This window comes from Botryllus schlosseri, chromosome 4 (genome assembly GCF_051294905.1).
Source record: "Botryllus schlosseri isolate E-star chromosome 4, Bs_hap1, whole genome shotgun sequence".
NCBI lineage: Eukaryota > Metazoa > Chordata > Ascidiacea > Stolidobranchia > Styelidae > Botryllus > Botryllus schlosseri.
This window is the reverse complement of record NC_137239.1, coordinates 22,880,760-22,906,193: the sequence shown is the minus strand read 5'-3', so window position 1 is coordinate 22,906,193 and position 25,434 is coordinate 22,880,760. Positions and strand designations below refer to the sequence as shown.

General features: G+C 42.0%; 1 protein-coding gene across 3 annotated transcripts in view; it reads right to left on the bottom strand.

The window, feature by feature from the left end:
- The window catches only part of LOC145438277 (MOB kinase activator 2-like), a 60,214-nt gene that overhangs the window by 32,323 nt on the left and 2,457 nt on the right, over positions 1-25,434 (bottom strand). Inside the window, exon 2 of one of the 3 annotated variants that reach the window (XM_080315670.1) lies at positions 24,920-25,049. In XM_080315670.1, the coding sequence (XP_080171796.1) occupies positions 24,920-24,936 (17 nt within the window). In that variant the 5' untranslated portion in view covers positions 24,937-25,049. Of the gene's footprint in view, positions 1-7,515; positions 8,222-14,998; positions 15,143-24,919; positions 25,050-25,434 lie in introns of those variants that run through there. The other 2 variants (XM_080315666.1, XM_080315668.1) reach the window with 2 other exon arrangements.

Here is a 25,434-nt window from a genome sequence, read left to right as displayed (position 1 = left end):
CCTGTCTGATAATATTGAATGGATTCCAATGGCACACTGATACCGACACCGACATGCTAGTCAGCCAATCTAAATTCTCACAAGGTGCACTTGCACGCCACCCTGTCAAGTGTCAAGTATGCTAAAGGCAACTTCCACGTAAGCGCTCATGCTTGCGCAATGCGAGTCATGTTGACACGAAATTAATCATATGATACTACAGCTAAGAGATGTAGTTTCCGAAACATTACGTCACGTACTCATAAACAGTAATATTGACAATACTGTTGGAGTCATGCAACTATGCAATAACGATACTGCATGTTACGACAGTTCGCAAATTTGCTTTAAAACGCAATCACCGTGTTTACGCATACACTGTATCCAGCTATCATAAAATCCTAAAGCATTTTACATGGTCGTGCAAGGTTACGGGCTTGGGGAGAAGGGCAACTTCGCCCGCGCGATTACAGTATTCAAAATTCCATGCCGATGAAGTCATATTTTGTGATACGATAGTTGATATACAAGGTTCTTTCCAATTCTCGTCTAGTTGCTGACGATCACCCCTAACGAGCGTCAGTCGAAAATATTCGGGTTTATTTCTATATGAATGTATTATTCAACTGTGTGTTGACGTTCTGTGCCTCCGAGAAGTCCTTTAGAAAAAATACCAGGCTCAAATCATAACTACTTGAGCAAGAAGTAAACAAAACGTACTTGAGCACTCTGAAAAAGTAGGTGTACTTCGTAGCTAACCACAACTATACACATAACCAAGTCTTCTCATGTGATAACGCTTTCGTGAAAAGTTGGGAATTGAAACGTAGCGCATTAAATCCTCGTAATCTACAGATAACATCTCCACGCGTGGGAGGCGATTAATCGATCGAGTCTGGCGGTTGGGCCTTGATTGCAACGGAATGTTGCAAGAACCCCTTCCATGCGTGTTGAATAGACAAAAAAAAACGTAGATTTGTATCACGCATAGCTTTGAGCAAGGTCATGGCGGGCAGACGCGCTACCTTGCGGAGGCTGGCAGCTATCGCGTGTACGACGTACGTACATGTACAATGTACTGTACATACATACCGAAATCCTTTCCAAATACTATTAGTCAGTGTTCCTTAACCATTATAGCGCTCTTACCCCGTGAGCTTTTAATAATAAAAGTTCTCGCCCATTTTCAAGACAACTTCTGACAAAATCAAAAAGACCGTTGACATGGAATCGGGCGTAGCGCGACGAAAATATTTTTGAGTTGAACACTTGATTGGCCAGAAAATATTTCACTTTTTGTTGGTTTGCAAAATAATATTAGGCTCTATATCGGCGATTTCCAACCTTTTTCGACCCATTGCCCCCTATCAATCACGACACAAATCCTCGCCCTTCTCATATTTACGGATCCGAAAAAGAGGACGTATAATCGGGAAATTTATTCACCTAACGCTGATAGCTGGTGAATTTACTAAAGAAGGTCATTTTTCCGATGTGGCAGGTGCTCGGAAAACCTGGCTCCCCGTCTGCTTTTCAGTTGGGTTGACTATTTCTCGACTCATATGCAGAATATGCCGTCTTCACGTGCATTTTTGACCGTGTTAACTGAATATATCTCAATGGACGTTCTAACATTTTGCCCTCCATCGCCCCTTTGGGAACCAATGGTCTAGATAGCGTATAGGCCTAATTCCACATCTCTTGCGCTCTGATTTTGTGCTTCGAACCCCAAGAGGTCCAAGATTAAGAACTGCTTTTAGCAGTTAGCAGTAGCCGTCATCTTTTGAATTGACATGTCATTCACCAAATATTCCCCGTTAAAATATCGTTTTCAATGGACAGAACACGACACACAAGGCCCCACATCACACTTCTAAATGTCACGTGGAAAGACCGCCACAAGCGAAAATCGCATCTCGGCTTTCGGGAGGGACCGCGTCCGACCGTTCTGATCCGGAAAAATATGCCGCGCGATCGCAGCACCACGATGAGTCGGTGTTATCTGATGCTCCCGGGGGCAACGCAATTTTACGGAAACCGCGCAGATTACAATCGACCGCTACGATTTTCGATTACGAATGCTTGCGATTTTCGAAGATCAACATCTCGCTGTATGCAGCAGCGAAGCGCGCAACGCGGGTGAACTTCAACTAAACTTTCAACTAATACTTCGAACTTGTTCGAAAGTGAGATGGTTAGCTCAATCCTTGTTGCAGTGAAAAGTTGCTCCGAAACCTTCGTTTGAATCGAAGTTTGAGCTCATGTTCACGCTCAAGTTTGAGATCAAAACACTGATACATACGGAGTGTCATTTCGTAAACACAGTCGGGTGGAAGAACCAGAGCTGGAAGAGGAACTGTGTTTGATTTTCGAAAATATTTCGGGCCAAATCACCGTAGTGGCATGTCCGTGTTTTAGTATAGTTCGAAAGTATTCGATGTGTGAGCGAAGTAGCATGATTGAGAAAAACAATACTATGCCATACTTTCCGGTCGCCAAAAGATACCGCTAGCACATAGCGGGTCCGTAGACATATGAGCAACGAGCATGCGACACATGAGCATGTGGGTTAAATTTCGGGTTAGGGGAGAAGCAGGGTTGAATTTACGCTTTGGTTAGGGTAAGGCTTGGGGTTAAGATATTTATAGCGGTTAATTTCAGGGATATGTGTCGGGTTAGGATTAGTTTTGGGGTTACAAAGTCACATGCTGAAGTGGCACATGCTAAACTGTCTCAAGCTCAACTATCGTTTTCCATTGCGTCGCATGCTTATTGCTTATTGCTCATACGTCGGGTCACCATCATATCTACCTCGCCCGTAAAAAACATCTCTCGCTAATCGGCTCGAATCATTAGAATCAATTCTCGAATCATTATGCCAAGCCGTAAAAACGACAGGTACCCACTACTTGACTTGAATCTATTTGAATCTGAAGTTGAAAAGAAGCGATACGAATGTCATTGTGAATGATCGCGATTCCGTTTTCATTGCATTCATTCCGTGATGCAACAGCGTGCGACCGAACAATGGCCAGAAAACGAAAGTCTACATATTTGGAGATCGGAAAACTGCATTTTTCACGGCGATTTTCAGGGACATGATATCAATAAAAGCCTACGCCTTCGCCGCTAAATTTTTCGCGCCCTTTGCGGCTCATTATCGCAGGCGGTGTTCACGGAGATATAAACTATCCAAAAACCCTCGTGCACAAGCAGTCTCAAAAACGAAGGAGAGGTATGTAAATAAGGGGTTCATACCGACAAATACGGGAGTGTACGGGCGGAAAGGGTCGTATTTACAGACAAATCCTTATAAATCTCAGATTAGCCGGAACATGAACCCGGCTTTCCCTAGAACGCGCGCATCAAAGCAGTCTTCTCAAGTCAAAAATTACGATAAAACCTCACAATTGAAGCCGTAATTTCAATGCCGCACCGAAAAACACTGCTGGTAAAAGCGTGCGGGGTGATGTGTTAAGGCACCGAAACCTGTCAGGGGGTACCGAGGTTTCTGTCGCTGATAAAAACAGCTCAACAAAGAATCACCACGCACTGTAACACCCATTGTCCTTTATAGGGGCAGACAATGCGCTCATTGCTAGTCTGAATCGTAACGGATGATATTACAACGAAGAGCTAGCTATCATATGTGATTTTCCTAATATGGAGTTTCACGACCGGGAATGTCATCTGAATAAGCGTTACGTTATTCCAATCGCAAATACAACTTTCCGCATCTTAGTCGCAAAAACTTCGGATGTCCACGATACCAAACGACCAGATGATGAATCTGGCATGAATGCTAACGTTTGGCCGAATAAGGATCTCCGCCAACGATTCAGACAGGATACGATAGCGCCATATCGTCACGACTTATGTAATTTCAATGGTAGGAGGTGAAAGCAAACGATGTACTGAGATAAAGTGTCTACCGTAATCTTCCACACATACCTGTATCGCTAAGTGAGATTTCGGAAGCTGCTAAAAGAACACAATCATAATATGGGTACGGGATATACACGACTTTTGCTGGAGCGAGAGATCGACATTTCCAACGGCCTTTCCCTTATTATATTTGTACCAACCCAGTCTTGCTTAAACACTGAAAACTGTAAAGTAGAAGTAGTATTAGTCTACAACAATGGTTCCCAAACTTTTCTGAGCTACCGTCCCCCTGGACTACGAATAAATTACCAGCGCCCCGAATTCAAAAGAAGTTTGTATATTAACAATCGTGTCGCAAAATATGACGTCACTAGCATGAAATTTCGAAGATTCGTTACCGACGATTACCCCTGATGAGTGTCAGCCGAAAATAGTCGGGTTCATTTCAGTATGAATATGTGTAAATTCTGTATAGTCTACCGCGCCTTCCTACGCGATAGCGCGCATTCCTATTTCTGTCCGCACAGTTAAGGCGTCCCTCCCTACCTTATCCGCTCGCTCACATGGCAACTCCCATTATCGCGCCCTGCATGACGAAACGTCGACGGACATGTGTCGAAGCGAAGCATAGGCGGCGGCGTGACATTTCGCCAACGCACTGACGAAACACGCAGGGAATGTAAACGGGAGCTGCCGCGAATAGTAAGTTTGACGTTACTACGAACTACGAAAGCCACGACGGCGTAATTTAAAAGCAGCGTGATGACGTGCGACACACGATCACGCATATTAGCGTTTACGAAAATGAAGCAAATCAACGCAATGAATACTATATCGTAACAGTAGACAAACCCAGTCGGGACCAGAGACGGCCAAAGCAGACATCGTCGGTACACAGGTATTAGTAACGTCGTGAATTGTAGTAAGTATATGTAGACATGGAAATGGCCAAAATCACAACCACTCAGTAGGAGTAGGCACAACCGACTTGAGTACTTTGAAAAATTAGGAATTCGTTACCAGGGTTGTAATGACTCGAGTCACGATTTTCTTATGACTCGACTTGACTCGAGTCATTTTCTCAAAATACGGAAATGACTCGACTCGAGTCAATCTGTGTATTGACTCGACTTGGACTCGAGTCACTGCGCATGACTCGAACCAAGTCATATGACTCGAGAATCAGACGGCCAACACCGACCTTTCATTGTATTTTCGAAGAATAGTAAAGTAACCACACTATTGGGATTTTGTGTATTGGTACTGGTACTTGAAAATGAAACCAGAAACTGATAAAAGTGAGGAAAATTAGTATATTATAAATGCGAACCATCCGATATCACTAAACAGAGTTATAAAAAGTGGGCTTAACAGGACGTTAACTGGAACTGAGCACTGAGCAGTCAACACAATGACTTGGCCTCGGACTCGATTCATAATACCATGACTCGGACTCGACCCTCTGCTCGCTGACTTGGACTTGACTCGGTGGTCAATTGAAAATGACTCGACTTGACTCGAGAGTCAAAACTATAAAAGTGAGATTGACTTGTGACTCGGAGCCTTGTGACTTGGTTACAACCCTGTTCGTTACTACTGACCCCCTCTGTTGGTGTGCGATAAACAAGGGCGTGCCAAACACTGTGTCAAGCATAATTGGTGAATTAGGAAATTTTTAGCTTTAAAAAATTAGATTAGAATTACAGCTACTGTATTTTCGAAATTGGAATAAAATTAGAATTATAGCTACACGATTTTTCAAATTAGATTAGAATTAGAATAATAGCTACACCGTTTTGTTTTTCGAATCCGATTAGAGCTATAACTACACCGTTTTCTCCAAATTAGATTAGAATTACAATTATAGCTACAGTTTTTTTTCCAAATTACATTAGAATTAGAACTATAGCTACGCTGTTTTTTTTTCAAATTAGATTAGAATTATACCTACACCGTTTTTTTTTCAAATTACATTAGAATTAGAATTACAGCTACACGGTTTTTTCAAATTAGATTAGAATCATACCTACACCGTTTTTTTTTTCAAATTACATTAGAATTAGAATTACAGCTACACGGTTTTTTCAAATTAGATTAGAATTATACCTTCACCGTTTTTTCTTCAAATTAGATTAGTATTATAGCTACACAGCTACATCAAATCACGGTTTATTATCATGATCATGAGAATCTAGCAAGTGTCTGTACAGCAAGCGAGGCTTGCATCGCACTATACAGTTTTCCTGTAGCGTTTACTGGAAAACCATAAATTACATTATAATTAAAATTAGAGCATATAGTAACATCGCACAAATTAGACTAGGACTCAAATACTGGAATTTCGCTCAACTAGAATATCTAGTTATCAGCCTCTAGTCGGGACTGACCGCCAGCGAAGAGAGGTGAATCCGATCAATCAATCGCATTCGGAGTAAATACTGATTGCACATAAACAGAGAGACGGGAGTTTATTCGGTATCGATTTTTTTAATAGAAAATGACTTCACACATCAATAAATCCGGCCCGCAACAAAATCACGGAAGCAACTAAGAATTAACGACGCCCTGAAAATTCCATGTTAACGCCGCATCCTAACTACTTGTCGAATTTCGATGACTGCAATTCAAACGGTAGTCCGCTCATTTGATTATATCATTCCGACTACGATCATTCAATGAAAACTATTTCACTGTAACATTAACACAGTATTCATGAGTGGGCAGTGGACACTGGGCAGCATGGTGTGTGCGGTACGGAGATGAGAGTTTGTATCCTACCCATTAACAGTCACATTCAGTCACGTGATGATGTGTTTTCCAATCGAAACAAAAACGGGTTCACTCGCAGCAAAAAATAACAGTTACGCCGACCGCAAACTGCTGAATGTCACTGGGGCCAAATCTTTCTTGAAGCAGTGTCAAATTCCTGTTTATATTCAAAATACCTCGCATACAAAAAGAATGAACCCTATAGCACTTCAATTGCGACTAGAATAGGCCGCTAGAAAAAGATCGCGGGCGTCTGGGGGGAATTACATTTTCATCTCTACATACTGCACAGGGTAGTTGAGCTGCTAAAGCAGCCTGCGCCCACAATTCTCCAACCAGAGCACCCCTCGATTAACTCAGCGGGGCCAATCTTAATGTTTCTGAAGAACCTCAAACACAGTTCTTCGCTGGTAGCACTGGCACATCTGTTGTTTTTGTGGCATTCATGGACATGGTGTTTTTCGACTGAAAATGGTCATTTACATCGGGCAGACATTCTTATGTGTGATGCTTGTGCTATTTATGGTGTTTGCCGACTACAATGGTCAATTACGCCAGGCCAATATGCCTTTTTTCGATTCCGTAGCAGCCGACTTGTAGCACGGCCCACTTCTAGGTCTAGCCTAGATAAACCTCCAACACTTTAGGTAGGAATTCCGGAGTCTACATTCTTATATGGTTTTTCTCGGGGAGAACCACTAGCTACCCATCTAAAATGTGTTGAACAAGTTCTCCTTTTGATATTTGAACACAGCTGAAATTGCCAAAATACTGCCAACGCAAGATTTTAATTCCAAAAACTTGAATAACAGAATAAGTACCACCCCAAATGCACAAATTGGCAATACCGCCACAGTCCAGGTCGAAGTACCATATACCAACCGGCAGCAATAGAAGAACAGCACGTCTTTCGCGATTTCTTCCGTGTCGACGACGACGCTCATGGTGACGACACAATCAGTCGAATAATCCCGCATTGTGATCACATCGAATCAGATCGACTGCGGCGCAGCGGAGCGACCCCGCATTTAAGACTACGATCGATTTCAAGTACACTGCAAATTACATTGCACAAAACGACTTGCCGTAAAAATGCTGTCCGTTTACAGATATCCGCTAAGCCGTAAAGAGGATATTCGAGAACACTTTCTTTGGAAACCAAACATAAATCTGACCAAATTTTCACGTTGAAGACGTACATATTTGTGCCTACGAAATATAGGTTATATCATGCTCCAGCAGATGACATCTTGATAACCCAATGTGCCGTAGTGTAATGTATTCAACCTCAAGTATTTAATCAATATGGTAAAAAGAGAACTCGCAATCGCGGGGTATGTAAAGAACGACATGGTTCACGGTCTAACAGCAAACGTTATCAGATACACAGAAGTTACAAAAGCCTTTAATATGATTCAGTTCCTCCTAATTGTCATTAATTTCCAGTTACATCATCATCGTGACGCCGTGAACATTCTGGACAACTTTAAACACATCGTGCGGTCGATAGCATATAGCAAGCCGACATAGAACGGCGGGCGATTGGATACATTCTTGTTCATCACTACTCTGGATACCAATAAATTTACAATCTTGATTATTAAAAGAGCTTCTTGGAGGAATAAAACTTCATTTTACAATTCACCACCCCTGATGAGTGCCAGCCGAAAATATTCGGATTTGTTTAAATATGAATATACTTTCCATCTTCATCATGCATATTTTTCATCAATATTTCTACAAACTCAATGGAACACTTTTATAGCCATGTGTAGCGTTAATAGCGACTAGAAATTATTAGCATTTTGGCCGAATTTCATTCCTTTACGGCCGGCGACGCCAGCTACCCGCCTACATCTGTCCGCTATAAATAACTCGCAATAACTCTCCTTGCAACGTTACACATTAACTTTCCGGGAATTCCCACTGCAAACTAAAATCTTTAACTGCCGCTTTATTAGGCCACGTGCGGCCGCGTTACGACGGGTCGGATTGAGAACTATAGAGTTTAATAACGCAGTCGGCATCCTTTAGAAAAAGCCGACATAAGAACCGTGGTCGCGAACAATCGCAGGTTTCGCACAAGGAACGCACGTGACCTTCCCGCGCTTCACATCAAGCGAAACTAAATGAGAAATCGCTGTTGTCATTATCCCAAGTCTTCAAATTGCAGAATCTTGAATGGCGCAATAAATAGTGAAGATATCACTTTCAATTTCGGTGTTTCTACACGGGTGAGCACTCGCAGAAAACCATCAGACGTAGAGATTTTGGCGTTCAAGAACCGAACCCCACCCTAACCCAAGAGAGGTTACAAGGCCACATCTGCACCGTCCATGTCCTGTCCATATTGTGCAATTGTCCAGCGACATATGCAGATCATGCTCATATGATGCACATATCGTGCGTATAAGTATCATGAGTCGGTATATATGCCGCAAAAACCTCAAGCACAAAATACACAAAGTCCAACTCCTATTCCTATCCCAACCATAACTTTAACCCACATGATCAAGTGTTACATCCTCATTTCTGTCCAAGGACCGAACCAAATTTGAAATTTCAGACATCTTTCGCGCTGAATAACTATAAATCGAAATGAAAATGATTCGGAATACGCACAGCCTCGAAACACTGTGTGACATTTGGGACCAATGTTTTGGGGCAATGTTATCGACGGGTATTGGACTATACAAACACAGTTGAAATTGAAATCCTTTTTTTAAACATACCGTCGCTGCGGAATCACAATTACCTTAAATGTCCGTTTTACATATTTTGAGAAAATTAACTCTACGTAAAGTTTATCTTGGCCGTGGTAAACTTTGAGACAATGTGACAATGTGACATACATTAACATGACCTAGGTATGGCAGAAAAAACATAATTTGACAAAAACTTCATTTTCTATCAATTTCAAAATAGATCTGAAAATTTGTAAAAATGAACATAATCTACTATGATTTCACAGCGACGATGAAAACAGCACGCGGCCATGTAATAATCACCTCAGCGCACCACATTCAGAATACCATCATAAGCAAGGATGCCAGGTTCAATTGGTTAAAAACCCACATCACACAGTCAACAGGTCGCGAAATAACGCCTCGAAGAGAATTCTGTCACAAAATCTCGACTAACAAGCGCACAGAACAATCTATCGTCACCTACCACGCTAACACCAACACTACCACAAGTTCAACACCCCACACACCAATGACAACGAATACAGCTCACAGCTCTCACCCCGTTGGTATAGCACTACATTCCGTCGTCATGCTTAATGACTATAACAGCCTGTACGTAGTCGAAAACGCATATACCAAAATCATCATTGCGATCACAATCGTCACGAGAGTGTTGCTTTGGGAAAGGAATCGATTCACGTCGAAAGCTCCTCAACCTCGGTTTAAGTAACTGCTATCCTTACGAGAAAACCTGACACACTTAACCGCGGTGATCATACAAGGTGTATAATGCGTCCACAGACTAAAAGCGCGGCGTTGCGTATAACATTTTGTTAGCAGGGTCAACAAACGGCGAGCCAGCCAGCCGTTCTGACGTATAGCGACCGATCCTATCGTATATAATCCCACGACAATTTCGGAATTCGTCGCCTTGAAGCGTGCCACACAATCAATACCGAACACGACACAACAACAGGCCTTCGGCGAGCCAACTGGGTGGAATCGATAAGGAGATATGGGACTCCGAGCTGGAAAGGGGGACGCATTGTAGCCGAGTCTCAACACATGCAGAATCGGTAGGTATTGATAGCCTCTTTAGTGGCCTTGCGACGGAGGAAGCATTCTCATTAAACATTTCATCGGGTTACACCGATTGGAAGATGTAAGCTTCGTTTCTGTTACACTCGCGTAAAAGATTGAAGCTCCTGATATCGCGAAGGTAACCTTTTCAACGCTGTCATACGCAGGTTTGGACAACGAGATAATTTTCAGTTTTTCAAAATTAGATTACAATTACAATGATAGCTATACATTTTTTCAAATTAGACTAGAATAATAGCTACACAGGTTTTTCCAAATTAATATAAAATTACTGAATTCGCGAAAACTTACAAAGTGAACGAGGTTCAGATCATATCTAACGAGAGTTCATTATCATGAGCATGATTATGGCAAGCGTCTGTACAGTAGGGCTCTTCAAACATGACTTTTTTTCTCAAATCGTACTGGCTACTTGATAAAATTGTTAGGTTACCTAATTTAAGCCTACACACCAAATTTGGTTCGATTCCAGCCGGTAGCCGCATTGATACAGGAGAATAAAGTTTCTATTTATTATATATACGGATTTGAATAAAATAGTGTTTACGGTGGGCACCACTATAATAAATAATGAAAGAATTGGTCACCGTAATTACTATTTTATTCATAATCCAAATTTTTCGACGGCCATAGCTCCGCTTCCACGGGTTGGAATTGAACCAAATTTGGTGAACATCGTTTCTATACACAACCCAACGCTTTCATGGGGTGAACAGAAAATTTTCAAATTTTTGCTATTTGCTTTTATATAATAAATAGAAACTTTCTTTTCCTGTAGCAATGCGGCTACTGGTTGGAATTGAACCAAATTTGGTGTGTAGGCTTAAATTAGGTAACCTAACAATTTTATCAAGTAGCCAGTACGATTTGAGAAAAAAAGTCAATTTTGAAGAGCCCTACTGTACTGTGTACAACTGTACATGTACAGCAAACTTGAATCGTTTTGCACTATATACAATTCCCCCGTAGCATTTTCAGGAAATCCAGAAATTAGATAAGAATTAAAATATGAGTGTAGAAACATTTCACAAATTAGATTAGAACCAGACAAACAGAAGTATCTAACATTGTACAGGATAAGGGCTTCGGATTTTAACCGGACAGAAATTCGGCAAGTGTTTTCTGAAATATTATTGTATCCGGATTCACATTTTTGCCCTCGACACATATCAAGACAGGATTCTAAATTCCTGTTGCGTGAACGTGACTTCATTCAAAACACCGAAGCAACCAAACATAGACTCGGACTAGGCTGGTTTTTGCATTGCACCAAAATTTCCCACGAATACTTGATACCAAACTTCAATGCAATCCCGAGGTACAATTAAAATGGGGGTAATAGAAGCTCATTGCTCACTGCTCATGCTCAACCATGAGCAGGATTCTTTGGATCCCAATTTTAACATTAAGGACGAAAACGGGATCCGGATATTTCCTACATCACGCGCGATTACAAACCCATTTCATTCAGGTGATTTCTCGTGCAGATTCATTACACGAGTCGCGTGAAAATTAATTGAAATTCCGTGTTTAAATGCTGTTTAGGCAACATCGGAGATCCAGTCCAAAATTCGGTAATATCTTCACATCGATTTTTTTAATTCTAAATCCGTGATGGTTTTCGTAATCTGGATCGATTTGGAGCTCGATTAGGAACAGGACTTGGAAATGTACTAAGTCCGACCGGACGCGGTAGACGGATTCATAGAGGCCGTAATATAGATTTACGAGCAACCAATTTACGGAATAGTCCAGATTATGTGACAACCACCAACATCTGACGACCATTTAGGACGCTCGAACATAGCAGTGCAATAACACAACATTAAATTACAACTTGGATTTATAATAACGCACATAGAGAACACTCAGACTCTATAGTGAGCTCGGCACTACACTTCCTAACGAGCTTCTACAACTTCTCGCTAGCGCCCATCGCTTCACATACGCAACTATAAATTGGTGCGGAAAGTGGAAGTAGCGAGTACCTCAACATGAGACATGAGACATGTACTTTAAGATCATGTACGTAGAATTTCACGCGCTATCATATATCTTGCATTATAATGAGTAGTGTTAATCATAATATTCGCAATATAATCGGGGGTCCAAGCGCTTTCACGAATCAACAACAAGTCATTAAACAGAGTATTAGGATGCATTACAGACCCGACAGAGGTATCATTTCCGGCGTGGAAGTGCGCGTACCAGTTAATTGCGTGTTGCGTAAACCGCAAGAGGTCGGTAAACGGGCTACGAAGTGGGGGCAATCCGGGGCATAAGAATACCGTCGATCATATTTCTTTGGAACTGAAATCAAGCGTGATTTTTTTTTCGATACCAATTTTTACCATTCACCACAAAGTTTAAAAAACTGAGTAACCCGTGACGAGTATCGACTCGAAAAGCTTCGGGTATAGTAGTAATTCGTAGCTTATGTCCATTTTTGTGTAAAATTTTCATTTTTTGACCATATCTGGGCTATTTATTCGTTTGTCACCTTGTTTCAAAGTTAACCATGGCCAAGATGGCCGAAAGAAAATGAATACTTTACAAAACTCAATTCTCTCGAAATGCCTAAATATATCCTAGGCGTCTCTTTGAAGACTTAAGTATGTAGCAAAACAAAATGCTTTGAGATTTTAAAGGCCTGCAATGCAAAGATACGTTATATATTAACATATATATTATAAGAATCTAACTATATCATGTTCATTCAATTTCAAGATTTCGGCATTTGACTCATCCCCCCTCCTAGCAACGCCTGTGGCATTTTTAAACCTAACTTGCTATTTAATGTTTTCATTTAGTTAAAACTGACTAACCCATAACGTTAAGGCGGGGCCTACCATAAATTATCGCAGGCCCGGTTAAGGTCGCTAACCCGCAGTCCAAAAGCGCATTCCTTTCGGGGCGCTGCGCAAGTGCGCAATCTGCGCGTACTTCAACGCCGCGTGTAAATGTTTAAGCAAGATCTGTGGTTACTATTATTCAAATAAAAGGGCGCCCGACTTAGAGCAAACAGTCGGATGTAATGCACTTCGGGAAATATCAGTGTCGAAGCGTTATAAAGAATCGCGCAATAAAGAACTGTCGAAATCTCCACCTGTCCGACACAATATCGCGTGTCAGCGAAATACCGGCGCGGATAACGCGGCCGGCCAACTGGAAAAGATTGGATCGAAATTGCCGAGATTAATGCGCCGTGACTAGGCATTTTCGAAGTGCTTATTTGCGAATTGCGCATGCTACGGAAAAATATCGGCTTCGACGCCCGAGTCCTGGATTCCGTTAATCCGGCCGCGCTATGAAAATGATTGGGGCGGCGAGACAGATTATAGGGTGAGCCGTTATTGCTGCACAAATCCAATACTCCGTGTAAATTGCAGCGGACAACACATGATAACAAAGACGACTCTTTTGAAACATGATATGCTCTGGAATCTTGATGGTACGATTTCTGACTCGCGATAAATATTAGATCGAAAGACTGGCAGAATCGCCAACTAAAAGAACTAGAAATGCGAAGGATGCCCTAGCGACAAAATTACGGTTAAATACGAAACGGAAATACGGCGTTTAATATATACTCTGAAGCGGATGAAGTCAATCTTAGCGTCGAATACAACGAGGACGCAAGAATGTTTTTAACGACTACTAATGCAGTAGAATTGCACATGACAAAACGTGATGGCGAATCCAGACACATATATGCAAACCAATGTCGTATTCAATGAACAAGAAGTCGTTTTCAATAAACAAGAACATGCTATCTTGCATTCGCGGCGAGTTGTTACCAAGTCCAAATGAACACGGAAACCCGTGGGGACAAGACACGCATTGCTGTTTTGCACCACCAGCAAGATATATCGCGATATATCGCAATATGAGAGAATTCGAGGAGGTTGAGGCTAGAAGCGAATCCAAACACGCACGTATCATACATGTATTGTAGATTGTAGAATGTAGAATGTAGAATGTCGATTAAAGCCGCGGTCAATTGCGATTGGACTGGTGTCTGGCGGTTTCCCAGACCAGATTTCATCGCTAGCCACATTGACGCAGTGGCCAAAGCGGCAAAAGACATCATAAGCCCTCAAAAATTTGGATTTGAAAGATTTCAATATCGGGAAGTAATTTTCATGAGTTACGTAATAATGGATACATGACGTCACGTAGTTGCTGGTTAATCCCAAGGACCTACACGTGAAATAACATGGTGGCTACGGTCCCCGGTTACATGCTGCTGTACAGTGTACAGTATACAGTATACCTTGGATTAGCGTTCAGAGAGGCAGGGGCAAGGTGATATCACCATGCCCTAAGCCTAAGCTACGTAAAGGGCGGCGCAGAGGAGTAGTGGAGCGCTGTGGCAGCGTCACCTTACAATAACAATATTGTCATCAAAAAATTAGTTAATGTCGAACATCGAGCGTAATGTGATACATCAGGTAAATGACAACTAGCAAAACAAGCCCACCCCACCAGGAAACACATCAGTCACGCATTCGATTCGCGTGACAATCGCGCAGATGACAGCGCAATAGCGCATAAGCCCGGCTCAAAGGTTTACTCACTTGCGTGACGCGACGTTGTGAAAAACTTGTTTCCGCAGCTTTTTGGAGTCGTCGCGCGACGACGATCGCGAATGCAGAACGAAAAAGCTTCGCATGCTTTGCATCTACGACTGGAGTGCTGCATATATCGAGTAGCCTAATTCACTGCGCGACGAAAATGATAATTTTACATAATGATCCTGGTTTGGAATGAGGACAGTGCGCAGTCAGCTTTGCTAGAAAAATTATGGGGGAATATATCTAGCGACACTACAAATGGACGACATCGGTACAATGTGACGTCACCATGGCAACTGCGTAGTGCGTATTCACCTTCCTCGTCGCTAGAGTCAGACAAAATTTATGGTTGTCTACTTAAATTAGACAATTTAGAGAGTAGTTCAGCTCTCTGCCTGCTGATTCACTTTATCAGGTTGGAGATTAATGTAGTACCTTCGCTTCAATAAGCTGAGACGCTGTGATAGTGATAAATCACTGCTATTCTACGGAGGAATCTGAACCAATTTGTAAGGGTTTTTTAGCTCAAAATGCAACTCCCTGTCTCTTCGAAATTCCACTGTAGAACGACGGTTTACAGAGGTGTTATTCATTTACATTCTACGCTGGAAGGCCGCGTAAGTTGAAGAGGTCACGCGTACAGGCAATCGACAATATCGTATTGATAACACTGCAGCGCTGTGATGTTAGTCTCAAATCTCTCCTCTGTAACAGTTCCGGTAGGATTGATATCACGTAGGATACAGATAAGTTCGTGACGCTGTCGTGAGTCATGACCTCGCTACTCGCGGATGAAGAAGTCGTTGTAACGATCTCGTTTCGACCAATTAAATCAGCGTCTGCAGCGCGTGGGTTGGCAAGAATAGCTAGATATCACCGGTGGTTGGCAGTTAGTTACCACGACAATTCGGGTGGTGGTAGTTCGCATAAATCAGTCTCGTGGGTCAGCTGCTCAAGTATGTCCGAGAATCGATATGTCCTAACGAAACGGTAAGACGTTTTCACGACAGCACGATTTACTGATTAATCTGCTGACTAATATAGCGTAGTAGCGTTTTGCTGGTCTACTCAGTACCGGTAGGCTGAGTGAGCCCATGTTGTACGGTTCTGTTAGCAAGTACATGTCTGCAGCCAAGCAGAGTTCGCTAGGTTCCAGCCTAGTAGACTTGGACCACTAGATAATTCTGGTTGTCTAATTGAACTAATGAGAGCCAAATGCCGGTAATCTAATTATAACCTAAGTTGTAAAGTTTTTCTATGCTTTAATTATAATTCTAATATGATTTCTGGTTTTCCTGAAAATGACGAAAATGATTCAGTGCGAAACGAGTCAAGCTCGGTGTACAGACATTCGCCATTCTCGTGCCTATGAGAACTTTGATTTCGTATGATTTTGATTTTTGTTGCATTTTTAATTCAACTTTTATCAAAATACACCAGCCGAGGCTGTGTCAACAAAAGGAGTTCGTGTACCATCTAAAAATAGTACATTGAACGCTCTCATATTCTAAATTCCATGCTGGTGACGTCATATTTTGTGATACGATTGTTGATATACAATGTTCTTTCCAATTCTCTGCTAGTTGCTCATGATACTATTCAATTAATTCAATTTTCAAGTGTTTGCGAATTCGGTAATTCTTATCTGGTTTGAAAAAGCTTAAAATTTTCTAGCAGTCCGACTTTTCTACAGAGAGGTTAGGTTGACTGCGCCTTTGCTCAGCGACATCTTCAGGAGTTCTACGTCTCCCTGGCCTTTGCTACGAGTTCTTTTATAAGTACCTGTCTACAGCTGAGAGGAGCGCGCTAGGTTCCAGCCCAGAGCGAGTGTAGCGTACCGTAAGTAAGTTCATCATACCATTTTATGAAAAAGCATAAGATGATAATTCGTTAATTAGGAAGAATGGTCATTGGACAATGACTCGACCGCCAAAGGCTCCCTGCCGTGCCAAGCTTTTGATCGGATTGACTTGTACGTTCCAAGTAACAGCGGGTAAAGGGAACGCAGATCCTGCTAATAGGAAGTCGCCTGTACTCTGGTCTCTGTAGATTGCGCAATTTGCAAGTATCAAAGACAATGTCTCAGCATCTCCAAATCAATAACCTACGACGGTACCCGCCAAGGGTGTTCCCGACTGTCCCAACATAAGTGTCAGGATTTTTTCAGATTTGTTAGTCCACTAACCGACATCAACAGTCCTACGATCTCACGCAAGCACTTAGCGGAAAAATACGCACATTCATGTTCTTCTACCAATGACGAATCTCTTCATTACGCCGTGTTGAAACTTCCCGCTTCTGATACACCCACAAAACGAAACAAAAGGGGCCGCACTAATGAAAAGCGCGACATAACGCACGCCACTCCCCAAACAAAAACACGCCTACGCCTGTTAGCATTCACGTTCACGTCCTAAACAGGCGCTGGTATCGTTTTCGCGGATTTTCTTGCACGCGCAAAACGCAAGATTGCGCGATCGCGCTCGGCCGTGACTAAGTAAGATGTGTCAATGTCGTTCCGAAATGGAAAGTGATGAGACCGCGGGTGTTGCCGAAAGCCACGGGGTGGGATGGTTGGAATTCCGTATGTTCACGGCAGATGGGCGAGTCGATAAAAACCAAATTAGTAATCGCTGGGATGCCGGCAAATTGCAAACACAAATAAATCGCTATTGGACCAACGTGATAAAGTGAATAGAATTGCGACGCGGGCTGCGATAATACTAAATCGAGACCGTTTCGTTTTATAAACGGATTCCACGCAGACGCCAATGCTTGATACACCCGGATAATAGAGCGTAGGTGCCAGGGTTGTAACCAAGTCACAAGGTTCCGAGTCACAAGTCAATCTCATTTTTATAGTTTTGAATCGAGTCAAGTCGAGACATTTTCAATTCAACACCGAGTCAAGTCTGAGTCCAAGTCAGTGAGTAGAGGGTCGAGTCCGAGTCATAGTGTTGTGAGTTGTGACCTGAGTCCAAGTCATTGCATTCACTATTCAGTTTTAGTTCTATCCGGTTCAACCCACATTTCTCAACTCTAATCGCGAGATATAGAACGGCTCACATTCATAATATCGTAATTTTCCTTAGTCCTAACAGTTTCTGGCCCTCTTTTCCAAGTATCAGGACTGACCATAAATTAACCCTTACCCTAACCACAGCGCTAACCCAACCCTACACCGAATTTAAACCCACATGCACAAGTGTTGCATGCGCGTATCCACGAATTGATCATTGGATTGGATGTCGATTTGCTATCATATCATAACAGTAATGCTCCGCCTGTACCACCCTGCGAAAGACGCAAAGTAATTATACACGTCATCATTCCCATAAAACCGATTGTAACATAACAATAAAGTGAACATTTATCTCGTGCCGTAACCAACCAAACCAAACACTCTATCGTTGGTACAGGTACGTAACACAGTACCTACAATCTGCAAAAGGCTAACCGGCACTGCTGGGGTAGCGCAACCTATATTGACAGACAGCTCACAAAAAAGGCCTAGTTTCGCCAGCAGTCCAGCATAATCTCATTATCTGTATTAACCGGCATCGGCCTGGAGTCTACGATAAACCAAACGACCAGCTACCAACGGCTGCTGTGCCGCGATCCGTAGTTACATAATACCGATAAGCGATAAATCAGATTGAAGTCGCCAGCAAGGTTTTACGATCGCATTCGCGTTCGACTATGAAATGAATTACAGAAAGTCGATATAGTCCTTGCTACGTTCGCGCTAAATATTAACCAGCCACACCGAAGACAAACCTTGCTTCAGCGCCCACATATTACGGAATTTCCCGTTATAGGGTTACCATACGTCCTCCTATTTCAGGTTTCTGAAAATGTCCTCCGAGGACGCCTAAATGTCGAGAGTTTTGGTTAAATATAGGGCAAAATTCGACTGAGATACTGCAGTGAATCCGCACTGAAGTAACGCTCCGGCGGCTGTTTCGGGAGCTGAGCCGGAAAGTTGACCATTTTTTTTTAGTCAACCCACGGAGAATGTGAAAGAAAAATCCACATTTCGGCAGTTGAGCCGGAAAGTTGATCTTTTATTTACCATTTTTTCCGAATTCTACTCCACAATTCTAAGTCTGAAAATTTTGAAAAAGTGCCCTCCTTTCCCGATTCCAAAATATGGTAACCCGGCCGTTACAAGATTTATGAAGAAGTCTTTACCGACGACTCGACTTTTCTCAGGAATCCACGCATTTCTGCGGGGTTCATTTCTTAGATCTGAAGCAATCACTTAAACACAGTCGACCCACGATCAAAAAGTCAGTACCCGGACGAAAGAGTGCCAAAGGTCGCGGCACTGTGTACTCTTCATATTAAAATTTTGGTGTGCAAGTTTGTTGAAGATAGCGAATTGTGTACGGTGCAAAACACACCGGTAACTGACGTATACAAACTTACAATCTAGCCAGTTGATGCACGTTGACTGAATCGTGATACCGGTGCTCTGTTGTGAGATGTTCTTGCAGTCATTACTAGCTCAGAATCATCACCACTAAGTGCGTGGCGTAGCAAGTGGGAGGATTTTGGGGGTTTAAACCCTGCCATTTCAAACTTGTTTTAATGTTTATGTGGCAAACAAACTTCGATAAATTGAATAATAATGAGCTGCTTCGGAAGGGTATCAACCGGGGCCTACGTTAACTCAAGTTATCGTAGGCCCCGTATCAACTAATTAGTTGTGATTAGTTGCGAATAAAGGTCGTCATTCTAGCTCTAATTGCGGGTTTTGAAATGTGAGTAGTTCTAGTTCTAGTGGGAGTTTTGAAAACTGGGTAGTTCAAGTTCTAGCTCCAATTGTGTATTTTGAAAATCTAGTAAACAATACACAGGGTGATGTCACATATATACGTCACGAATGCCTTGTGAATTTACAACAATTTTTTTCGGGACGAAGTCTTTGGTGGACAGTAGCAAACTACGTCGTTCAAATAAAAGGGCACGCGAGTAACGGCTACATAAGACTAATGACAGCTACTCGACCTAAACGGATTTCAAGTATATCAATATTTGACGTTCGCTACGGCCTAAAACTGGGCATCACTGTTGAAGATATCTATGTCAATATCACAAATAGACGGTGTACGTGTAATATTTGCGTACGACGCAAGGAAGGGCGACTCCGGTCACAGTTAGGGGCAGAGGTACCATATCACCATGTTAGTTCAATAATCAACTCCCCAGCAATAATGAACCAAATCAAGGTAAAAACTTTCATTACGTCTTGAGCCCTGGATCGCATGATGTTTGCGATATTTCGCGCGGTGTTGCATGAAGTATTCTTTTGTATTTTATTACTAAGCTCCCATTTTAGGGATAAATTTACGAGGATTGGCGTAGAACACAATCCTTCACATTGAAAAATAATATAGATAATATAGAATATTTAACCACGCGCTATTCCGTCGGCTTGCGCCAGACAATAAGTGTTCGACAAGACAGTAATCCATTAAAAAACCAGGTCGGTACAGAAAAGGTTTACTCACAGATATAAAGTGTTGTTTAGTAGCCATTCTTTTCCTAATATGCCGTATCACAACCAGCTGTACGAAGTATCTAGAAGTCGACTAGTATGCTAACGACGCAAAATCCAACAAACCAGCGCACGATTGACGCTAAACATGTCTCGATTCTAAATTCCGCATCTCAAGGCGACCTCGGAACGAGGTTGTTCACCTCATTGTCTTATTTTTCTCGGCCAGCTCTTGCAACTCTTCTCTATTCTATTGTATCCACTCCACACTGATTTTTCAAATGCTGACACTCCATAGAAAGGCGATTTCAGCCACGAGGCGACACCTACACATATTATAGGGCCAGATGCGGTCGAACATTCGACCGAAAAATATCGAAATCCGGGATACTTTTTCGGAGATATCACTGCACACAGCTCAATTTGGAAAAATAACTCCGAGTCGGGGAAAATTAAATATATAGACTGCGTGGAAATCACTCATGCAACAAAAACATTCTTTCTCAAACCCCTAAACCTGTCGCCAAACGCGATGAAGCATCTACGAACGACCCGAATCAAGTGTTACTGTGACGTCATAAAAATGTCGGAAATTCCTGTTCCTGTCACGGTTTACTGGCGCGCAGCTGTCGATTTATGTTCCATTGTCGGTCAAATATTAACATCATCACAGGCATGAACGGCAGGGTATCGATATCTTGACAGCGCGCAGCTATACGGAACGCCAAATCAAACGTAAATCGACCGCAAAAAATCTCCATGTTTTGAAACATCTGAAACATCATCGGGCGGCTCGTTTCAACAAATATCGCGAGATCCCGCACCAAAACAAACACGCGATACTGTCAAATCCAGCGATCGCGGTAAACAGCGTCGACATTCAGGGGTCGAACACGTTACGCGTGTATAACGTACACTGTGGATTTCGGTAACATGCCATGTCAAAGGGTAAGGGACGCCGAAAATAGCCGTGTAAAGACGAGGAATTGTTTTCGAATGACTCAAAACCCAAACAGCTGAGAGCGGCTTCTCGAAATAGCCCGGGTATAGATGTTAACCTCCGCTGTTAGCATGAATACACCGGCGGACGCGTGTCGGTTATAAATAGCGTAATATATTACCGGTGGCTTTATATTGGTTCTGTAGGGAAGTGTCGCAATTTTGCTAATGAGTGTTGAACGTCATTGAAACATTCGTGTCCAACCGCGCGTAAGCCTGACGCGTTGAACAGCGTTATATCTAGCCGAGTAACGAGATGAAATGGCCATAAGTCGAAGTCACAACACGAAGTCACCAACGTTGCTAAACTTATACCAGGATTTAAACTAAGCTCGAGTTTTGCCATCTTTTGGAGGTGGGGTACCCGATTCTCGGCTACGCGTGAATTATCGCAGCGAATTGGTCTTGCGTTGTCAATATAAGGCCAAGGCCAAGGTAGGTGTCTGATTCCAAAGACTACTCAAAGGCGTTTCGACACCTTCCTATCTTTTCATTGTATCGCCATTTTTTGTGGTGTATTGAACTGACAAAAATTGCTAATAAACCCAGATGTAAGGCAACATGTAAGGATTATTGTGAGAATTTACTTTCGACTCTGTGGAAAACGACACTAAAATCTCGACGTTGCCGTTTCACGATTTCAAACTCGAGACATATGGTGTGGCTATAGCGCCACCTGCCGATTGTCGCTCATATCGCGTCATAATTTATAAGCTCGCGAGCGCCAGCGGGCGAATCGGTATCATTGTTTTTCCGAACTGCTCGGGAAGGCATCCTCTGGTGTCTTACAGTTGTCCATTGAAGGTCCTTATACTTAAAATACTGCTCAAGCCATCGTATTCGTGGTATGTACGCCAAAGGTGACATAACATGGGGCCCAGGAGCACTACCATCGACTAAAACCTACAGAGAGAGATCTTATTTGACACCTTCCTATCTTTTCATTGTGTCGCAGTTTTGTGGTGTTATGAGATGATGAAAATATTAATAAACTGATACTGAACTGATTCATCAACGGTCAACTACAAATGACACCAATACTATATGAATATAATGTTGAATAATCCATAAACGGTACTGACTGGGTGACCCGCTAAGACGGAGATTTCGTGCCTTAGCCACCCATGAGTTCAAGAGGAACAGATTAGATCTGGGGTCCGTAGGCAATTTGGACATCTTGGGTTCCGTGGACTAGTTCCAGGGGACCACGAGAGGTCAGTCTTGTAACTACAACTATAAAACTACATTGTCCTTATAATATCTGTCCATGCTTTTAACATATGTGTTTATTTTGTCTGATTTTCAGTGCTAAACTCAGGTCACAACAATAGCCACACAAACACTTGTAATTGCCCTCCAGCTGATTAACAGGCCGTGACCTTTTTTTTCATTCTTCCAGCCATAAGGCACCTCAATTCCGCGGCTATAGGATACACGCTACCACCCAAAATAAATTTGGGGTCAGCGCTAAAATAATGCTGAAGAATCCCTTTTTGAATTTTAAATGAATAGGCTATTTGAACTTCATGAAAAAGTCCAACATTCTATATTCCACCATTGCAGATTGATTATCCAAGACACTTTGGCCTTTTTCACAGAACTCTAGTTAAATATTACCTTACTCCTCACAGATCATCCAAACATAAAATACACTGTACACTGTATGCGTATAAAATTAGGTTAAAATTAAGTAAAGTATCAAACATTAACCTCATAAATTTTGCATTAGTTGTGGTTCACCCTCGTCTTATTTGTATGTCTATAAGCTTTTATCCAGAAAGGCAGCTACACTGACTCTGCCAACCATCACAAAGTCAACGAAGATGTATCACCAGTATGCCTTTTTTGGAAGGTTTATTATTGTACTTGAGAGCTTACACCCCACGTCAGCTTCACAGGTATTCGCAAATTGTGTCAATGTCCATAAGGTACGGTAATCTGCTACTGGGCATATATCATAGTATCAGCAGGGCTGAGAAAATTTGAGTAGACTACCTGAGCGATTTGATCCTGAGTTGCGTATTCAAGTAAGCTACCAACTATTATGACAGCACTACAGATTAGTAAGCCTAAAAAAGTAACTCTTTGTGGCCACAAAGAAAAGAATGCCAGTAGTAGGCATTCAGATATAAAAAATAACTTGATCTTTTTCGCTACCCGTCGGGACAATTCCATGGGATATTTCCGTTCAGTTCCGTGAATATCCGTAGATAACTCGTAGTGTGATTAGTTGAATTCGTTGAATAACTCTTAGTGGCTGAATAATTTCGTCACTAGGAAATATTGGCTCTCACTATTCGACTCATATCGTCACATTGATACTCCACTCAGATTTGAGTACGGGATTTAAAATTGTTGTTCCCTGGCCAAATCATCAGCATGGAGGTTCCTTAGTGAACAACTCCTAAAGATATAGCTTCAATGTAATTCACCATATGAACTTTCACATCACGAAAACTGTGTTTGAACAGCATTGTCGCGTCTCATGGTGTGTTTGCCAATACTGGTGTTACTGTAACATGAGCATTACCGCCCAAAATAATGTTTGCTAGAAGAGCCAGCCAAAAAAGTTTTTGGTGTTGTTCGAAGGCTACACAGAACGACACAAACGGTCCTCATAAGAAGATGTGCTCGAACAGTTTAGAACGACTAAGTTTAGGTATGATCTCGCGGTGGCACCAACAACCGATTTACAAAATCAGCAACAGTCCAACTAACCATATAGCAATCTCAAAGGTCTTATAAGGCGAATGTGATAAAGCAGCTGTTATGTTCAATTCTGCAGATGATTGAACACATTAAGCAATGCAAAGCCAGTAGTCATGAATAAAATACATTATAACTGACATATCCCAACAAACATAAACCAGGAGATTTGCTTATAAAAACTGTTGATGCAGGAGTAAGGATACTCAAAAATTAAAACCGACAAGAGCAAGTTCACACACCATACTTAAGCCATCACATAAGCTAGTACTTGGTTGCTAACCAATTCAGTGTGGCTAGCAAAGCAGTTGTACTCAATGAGCTTTGCACAAATGCACATACTCGCAGGAAGCTATTATTATGAAAATAATTTCCCAAGTCATTCAACAGAACCAGTTACTATGAATATGATGCGCCATCACGAACGGGATATATTAGCATCGAAGACTCAACGTAGCCAGGTAAATATTGGTAGAATTTGTTTGTGCACGGGAAATAGCAACTAAATCATTAATCAAGAGAGGATGGGATAATATTTGACATCATAAGAGTCAGAGATAACATTTGGTGACTTCGTGTTCGTCTTGTGAAGAAGTTGAATCCATAATTTAATTTGAAGAAACTTGTAAAGCAATTTTGTTATACATCTCTTGTTGCTTTATTATGAGCTGAATATCCACCGAATGGATGAAAAAATAGCCAATAAGGCAAAAACATACCCCATAAGCCAGTCCATCGTTGAGATTTCTTGGGGCTGGTTTGGAACAGTTCGACGGAATAAACCGGCAGGCTTGCTGAATGTCAGTGTCTTGAAGATGCATCAAAATAGGAACTTGATATCTAGTTGAACTGAAATTACAAAAGCCATCATCATCATCATTTTACTAAAAATGTTCATCAAATCAATACACAACAAGATTGTGACATAACGAAAAGATAGGAGGGTACCCAAACGACTTGGCGTAGTATTTTAATCAGACACCCACCTTGGCCTACAGCATGTAAATAAGAGGCATGCGCACTGAATTTAAGAAAGGATAACATAAAAGGAAGCGACAAAAGTGAATGCTGCATGTGTCGGTAGGCGAGGTCGATATGTCAGATTGCTGTCCAGTAATCTTGAGGTCTGACTAGTATTGATTCGGTAGAAATTGCTTGTATTTCCAGTCACCACCACCACACACCACATACTTAGACGCGCAGCAGATAAGGGCAAGATATCCTATCATGCAGG